The 7,038-nt window shown below is 38.3% G+C and overlaps 1 protein-coding gene across 4 annotated transcripts; it reads left to right on the top strand.

The window, feature by feature from the left end:
• The first annotated feature begins 1,506 nt into the window (after nucleotides 1–1,506).
• Nucleotides 1,507–5,090, top strand: LOC122051865 (AP2-like ethylene-responsive transcription factor TOE3). Of its 4 annotated transcripts, none has more exons than XM_042613174.1 (11): nucleotides 1,507–1,661; nucleotides 1,788–2,495; nucleotides 2,573–2,598; nucleotides 2,706–2,736; nucleotides 2,835–2,922; nucleotides 3,003–3,148; nucleotides 3,332–3,376; nucleotides 3,469–3,814; nucleotides 4,010–4,099; nucleotides 4,456–4,482; nucleotides 4,559–5,090. In XM_042613174.1, exons 2-11 carry the CDS (start codon nucleotides 1,870–1,872, stop codon nucleotides 4,574–4,576), a joined length of 1,443 nt encoding a protein of 480 aa, XP_042469108.1. In that variant the 5' UTR covers nucleotides 1,507–1,661; nucleotides 1,788–1,869; the 3' UTR covers nucleotides 4,577–5,090. The 4 variants fall into 4 exon arrangements, 3 of the variants coding, with proteins under 3 accessions (XP_042469108.1, XP_042469107.1, XP_042469106.1); XM_042613173.1 differs by having other exon boundaries at nucleotides 3,469–3,572; nucleotides 3,699–3,814; nucleotides 4,456–5,090; XR_006131575.1 differs by having other exon boundaries at nucleotides 4,010–4,482.
• Nucleotides 5,091–7,038: the final 1,948 nt, after the last annotated feature.

Genomic DNA, 7,038 nt, shown 5'->3' on the forward strand with positions numbered 1-7,038 from the left:
ACCGCAAGCAATCAAGTGTCTAGCATGTTCGATCAGATCATACGCCTAATTGGCTAGAGCAATCTGTCAAGGTAATTGATACTTGACTCCATGTTTCATCATTGGTTATGAAAGCAGGCTTTGAGACCCAACAGGATGGAAGGCCCGATCGGGTGAGCCCCTGGCTTAATACTCCGTTTGCGCACAAGATTGGAACCCAAGGCTCGGCCAACCCGAAGGTCCGATTAAGCATTCTCTTATTCAGAATGATGCTGAGACTGACTCCCACGTTAGCCAACCTCCTAGACTTTGACCCATCCCAGAGGAGTCCACCTTAAACACTGTATCAATCTATAATGGGATAGATCAGTCAATCAAAAACTTATTATATGGCAGGGCGAACAGGTTAGTTCGTCATTTTGACAGGTTAGAAAATTTATAATCCAATTTAAAGTAGGTTGCGAGTTAAGTGAGCTAGTTAATGAGTCCACTAAAAAAAAATATTTAAAAGGTTGAAAATTTTAAATTTAGATTGTGAAATCACATGGTGAAACTCATGAGTACATCCCCTCTCATTTGTAATTTTAGAAGACTTTTTTTTTCAATCTACAAGCTCGGGTGATTAAATGAATTAATATAACAGTCCAATTTAAATTAATAGTTCTAATTACCGATGGAGAAGGTTGGTGTAATCTAATTTTTTTATATATATATTTTTATTGGCCAGCGGTTGCCTTTTTCATTTTTGACAAATAAATTAATTCGGATAAAAATTTCCCAATCTACCCTTAACATTAATCTTGTGAATGTAAAAAATACACATAATGCCCAATATATTTGATTTTAAAATTAATTTGTTGCCTATTTTTTAGTAATGTGTTGACATTTCTATGTTTAATGCATTTCATCGTAAGAAATCCTAAAACAATCTCAAATTTTTGATAAATTGATTTGAAGAAAACTTTTGTTGGGGTGTGAAAAATATAAAGAATACTCAACAAGTTAATTTCTAATTCAACCTGTTGATTTATGTCTACACAAAATATAAAGAATAATCAATAAGAAAACTGAGTTAATTATAAACTCAGTTTGACTTGCCTAATATTAAATAATTTTAAATAATGTAAAAAATTTAGTTTAATTAATTTTATTTACTTTGTTGATATTTTTTAACCCATCTGAAAATTGTAATATCGCCTGCAAACTTAGTCGTTTTGTTCTGGGCCACCTGAAAGCATCGTGTGGGACCGATAACTCGGTTAAAAAAGGGTTACGAGATCAAGAGTACTCGATTTGGTCCTGTACTAGAAATTGACCGCGGTACGTGTACGGCTCTTATCCTCGATTTCGTTCCTTCGAGGCAGCAGCTTATTTATTAATCTGGAGTCACGTAACGCAATTTCGTCCGTCTGATCTGGTGGGACGGTTGCGATTTCTCCCCATGCCGATATCTAGTCTCCATCAAAACCAGGAAACCGGCTTCGCGGTCGACCCGCACGCCGTGTTATTATCGCGGCCGCCTCCGCCTTTATATATCGATCACTGCTCTCCTTAACCAGAATATATCGGTTGTTATTTGCGTCCCCTTCCACGGTTCCACTGCCAACGACGGCCGTCGGCCATCTTTCCCGCCGTCACTCGTCGGCCTTCTGGGCTCATTCGCCTCTTTCGTCCCCGTCTTGGTGAGTTTCTTTTTGTCTTGAGTCGGATGTTCCATAAGAACGATTCCGCCTTATCCTACTGCTACCTGGGCCTGCTTGCTTTGGCTCTTCTTCCGAAAATAACCAAGAACTCGATTCGGATTGCAGGCGAGTAGCTGGAAAGCAACCATTTTATCGATTTGGTAAATAAAGGTTGAAAATCGATCAGAATCAGTTGGAAAGGAAAGAAATGTTGGACCTCAACGTGGAGTCTTTGGGGGAGCAGACGACTATCGAAGAGAGGGCATTTGCCGAAGTTACCGATGGCAGTACGCTGGTGGTTTCCTCGGAGACGTCCGAATCATCCGTCCTTAACGCTGAGGCTTCCGCCAATGCTCCGGCCGACGAAGACTCGTGCTCTATCGTGCCGGTTGCGGTCACTGCCTTCAGATTTGGTATCTTGAAGAGCTCCGAAGGCAAGAATGATGTGGAGATAGAGGAGGATAGAAACGAATTTTCGAAGGAGTCACGCATAGTCACCAAGCTGCTGTTTCCTCCGGAGTCGGCAGTAGTTGTGGCGCCTTCCTTGCCGTCATCATCAAGATGGCAGTGGATGGATCATACACAAGCTGGAGTTTGTCAACCGCATCCATGGCAGCAACATCAACGGACACGGACACAGACACAGACACAGACACAGACACAGACACAGACACAGGCACAGGCACAGCCACAGCCACAGCCACAGCCACAGCCACAGCCACAGCCAGATCAACAGCAAGCGAAGAAGAGTAGGAGAGGGCCTAGATCAAGAAGCTCTCAGTACAGGGGCGTCACGTTCTACCGGAGGACAGGAAGATGGGAATCTCATATCTGGTCAGCATCTCGTGCTTGAATCTCTTTTTCCCTTTGTGTAATTTGCAATCAATTAACTAGAATTTTCTAATCAACAGGGATTGTGGAAAGCAGGTATATTTGGGTAAGATCTTCACGAACTATTTTATTTTATTTTATTTTATTTTTGTCGATTGTTATAGTATGAAATTCTCTAACAGTATTTATTCTTGCTGGTTGTTATGCTCATAGGTGGTTTTGACACTGCTCACGCCGCTGCAAGGTTGGAATATTATTATTATCTACTATGATTGTATTGGTATGATTGATCCGTCTTTTTTATGTTTCAGTATTTTGACTTTTCTGAGATTGTAATCGCAGAGCATATGATCGAGCTGCCATCAAATTCAGAGGACTTGACGCTGATATTAATTTTACTCTCAGCGACTACGAGGAGGATATGAAACAAGTAATTTTATGCAACGGCATGGAAGGTTTCTTCTTGATAAATGGATAAGCAAAACTGATCGACTCCCTTTTTACTTTTAGATGAGAAAAATGACTAAAGAAGAATTTGTGCACATACTTCGGAGACAAAGCAATGGATTTTCTCGGGGAAGTTCCAAGTATAGAGGGGTGACTCTTCACAAGTGCGGTCGCTGGGAAGCTCGAATGGGGCAGTTGCTAGGAAAAAAGTAAGAAACTCAGTCTCTGTTTCTTCTTGATAAATCAGAGTATATCCTTGCAAGACTCTTGCATGCCTCATAATATCTCATGAAAGATTTTCAATTTATCTTTTTGAATCATAACCTTTTTTGAGAAATTCAAAACATGAAACCCATAATGTGTCCTTGAACACACAATGCTTGGATGTGCAGGTACATATATCTTGGGCTATTCGACAGCGAAATAGAAGCTGCAAGGTCCAACTGAGCATGAAATTTCTTCATTTTTCACTATAATTCTCTTTAACAACGATATTCATTTTTCTTTCTTTGTTGTTCTTCGACATCAGAGCTTATGACAAGGCAGCTATCAAATGCAACGGGAGGGAGGCTGTGACCAATTTCGACCTGAGTACATACGAGGGTGATCTTTATACTGAGGTTGACATTGAAGGTGTAGTCCACAACTGCGTATTTATCTTTATTTCAGTCAAAGATGGAGGAGATTTTAGAACTTCGAATCAAAGATCTTTTTATGTAGCTTATATAATCCCCTTCGGTGGTTTTGTCATCCGTTCAGGCCCTAACGTCGATTTGAACTTGAGAATTTCTCAACCTTCTATGCACAGTCCAAAGAGGGATCAAAATCAGCAAGATTCTCTGTTCCATGATGCCTCACTCGATGTCGCTAAAAAGGTAAATACAGCAACTTGTTGCTGTTGCAACTTTCTCATTTGTTGTAAGCATGAATACCTTTATTTTGCTGGATGCCGGCCAGAGGCGTTCGACAGTAATAACTACTATTCGTATGACTGTAAGATATGAAAGATCTTCTAGCAGAAAAATAGCTGTCATTGATGTTGATCGGCATCAATCCTCTTTTCTCTACAGAACAATCATCCTCATCTGGAACCAGCACACATGCCCCCTGAGAATTTCCCTTCTACTTATCAAAATCCTGCTGTCTGTTCCATCATCGAGGTAAGTTTTTCTTTGGTTGTGGTCATCTCTCTCTCTCTCTATAGAGAGGTCGACATAAAAAACTGTATTATAAACTGCTCAAACTGTTTTATGCACTTGCTTTTATATGTATCGGCGCTCTGTCTCTCTCTCCGGTGGATTCTTCCATCACTGTCTACTTAAGTAGAAGAAAGACTTATTTTCTTTTAGTGTATTTGCTTTTATATTTGTATGATGTCTAGACTGTCAGTATTCCACTTGAATGTAGCTTTGACCTGCCAAATTATGTGTTTACCTTGAATTGCATCTAAGCTGGTTTGGTCTCTTCATTTGGAGATTTGTCCTTCACACGGGGTTGCATTCTTCACAAAATGCAGGAAAGAAGAAGAGAAAAGAGGCCCATGGTAAGATTGCAATCTCTCCCAAACTGGACTTGGCAGATGCATCGCGTAACTCCATTGCCGCTGTTCTCTGCTGCAGCATCATCAGGATTCTTAACTGCCCCCACAGGAGCTGCCATTCCGCCTCCAAAACAATATCCATTCAATACATCCAACTGCCCTAAATAATCATTAAAACAGAAGCTTAAGATGATTTTGTGGCGGGAGATGCAATCACAAAGAATTTGATGTATGCAGGATACTTACATACGACTAATCTAGGGCGGTGCTTGTTCTAAAAGGTATGGGAGATGCAACCCTAACAGTTCAGGAATAAGGCATAATATCCTCTCCTTTTTTTTTGTTCTCCCGATAGCCCCATTTTATTTTATTTATTTTATAAAAACGATAAATATATATATACATATATCATTAAAAAAGTGCACAAACATACAAACACAATCAAAGATCCTCTCACTTATCATGTCTCTCACGTATCATGTCTGTTAAATCAGACAGGGTAATCAAAATATGATGTACATATGCTCATTCTTATGTCATTTCTCTCTATATCGTGCTTCGGTCGTCTTATTGGGACGGTCTAATGGTTAATACATAAGATGTTATCATCATGAGGTTTGGAGTTCGAATCTCGATAAAATCGAGATAAATGTCTTCTTTATATGCTAGTCATTATTTCAAAGATTAGTAGTTTTTTTTTTGTGTTGATTCTGAGACGAATTGACGGAATGTTGGAGACGAACGTATTCATCTTTTTACCACCGTACTTTAATTTGATAGCCTACTCATCTTTCATATGGGAGATGAGGTATCGACTTGGCTTCGTCGGCGAAGTCGAAACATTCACTCTTGTTGGTGCCTTATCTTGCATGTGGCCTAATATCATCTCTGCTAATCCTCCGTTCTCAACTAGTCTAGTTCTTGTACTCTACTGTAGATAACAATTGGGAGTGTGGATATGCACGTAGTCTGTCTTTCCCTGACTTAAGCTGGGGTCTCAGCCTCCATTTGCACATACCATCATCTAGAGTCGCCTCATCCAAGCTACATGTGCCCCCCTCTCGTAGTCATTTTTAGCAAATGATTAAATATCAATAAATTTAATGTGTCTTTATTGTGTGGGCTATTTAGATTAGATAGACATTTCTTTCATAGTCAATTTTAGTAAATAATTAAATATCAATGAATTTAATGTGTCTTTATTGTGTGGGCTTTTTAGATTAGATAGACCTTTCTGATAAATTTATTCATCATCGTAAACTTTTTGATAAAATTTTGATCATAAACGGATTTGAAATATTACCATGATTTATTTGTTACAAACTAGATAGGTTATTTCAATATGAATCTATTCACCTATACATCTCCATCATTAAAATAACACTCCCTCTCATGTAGACCTCACACTTCTCATAATATACTTTCTTATACACTCTCATTGAGTATTAATTGTATGATAGGCGAGTAACTCTTAAATTTAATCTGGAGTTTACTCGCTACTGACAAAATTTTAAATTTTAAATGAGCTATATTTGTGTTACATCCCGACATTAATAGTATGAGCGGCAGCCCCAATCTGTTCCTAGTGATATACAAATATAACTTATGCCTTAGTTCATTCAAACACCGCTTGAATATAAATATTCTTATGATATTCTCTTAAAGATTAAAAAATTAAATATATGAGCAACATATGTTAAGTAGATCTTATTCAAGTATAAATATAAAATTTTATAAGGATCATCTAAAAAACCTGACATTAGTGATGAAAGACGGAAATATATTTCTGTCTATGTATTAGCGGACTTAAAGTTCCATCTCTGAGTAGGAACGAAACTATATTTCCATTGCTACAATTATCATTATTAATAAAAATATATAATTAATCTGGAATTAGTAAAGACAGAAATATAATATCCATCTCTAATTAGATACAGAATTTAAATTCCGTCTTTATATTTTAACAGATATTATGTAACATCCCAAATTTTCTTGTTTTGAGTTCTAAAAGTATTTATAAATATTTAGAAATGCTTTAGAAATTTTTAAAATATTTTTATAGAATTTTTGGAGGTCGTTTGATATTTTTATCAAAAGAAATAAAGTTGCGGCAAAAGATTATCAAGCCCTGAGATTCAACCCCGGAATCCCTTAGTAAGCAAAGTCTTAAGAATGTTTAGGATGACCAAGTGCCCCAGCAAGGGCGTGCTGAAAGAAAAGAGAGCAGAATAATTTTATATAGAAATAAATATGTCCCTAGGCATAAATAGAAGAACTTAAGTGAAATAATGAGATTTCCTCGACCTAATCTTTCCTCTTCCTCCCGTGCGCTGACTCCTCCTTGGCTTGGGCGGAAAAAAAAACAAAAGAAGCTTAGGGCTTCCTGTGGTGGCCGGCTAGGACGAGCTTCGAAGGAGCTTTTGATATTTTCCGACTCGTCTCGACGAGAGGAACGCGTGGACGTAAGCAAAGCGCGAGGATCTCAAGTTTCACCGGAATCCTAGAGAGGTTTCGCGTTAGTAAGTTCAAGATAACACTGTAAGTACTGCTCACCTGCAG

This window comes from Zingiber officinale, chromosome 3A (assembly GCF_018446385.1).
Source record: "Zingiber officinale cultivar Zhangliang chromosome 3A, Zo_v1.1, whole genome shotgun sequence".
NCBI lineage: Eukaryota > Viridiplantae > Streptophyta > Magnoliopsida > Zingiberales > Zingiberaceae > Zingiber > Zingiber officinale.

Coding starts and splice junctions, on each gene's coding strand:
- LOC122051865 (XM_042613172.1), top strand. CDS start 1,870: ATGTTGGACCTCAACGTGGAGTCTTTGGGGGAGCAGACGACTATCGAA. Junction 2,737..2,834: donor ACTGCTCACGCCGCTGCAAG/GTTGGAATATTA, acceptor TTGTAATCGCAG/AGCATATGATCGAGCTGCCA. Junction 3,149..3,331: donor GGGCAGTTGCTAGGAAAAAA/GTAAGAAACTCA, acceptor TTGGATGTGCAG/GTACATATATCTTGGGCTAT.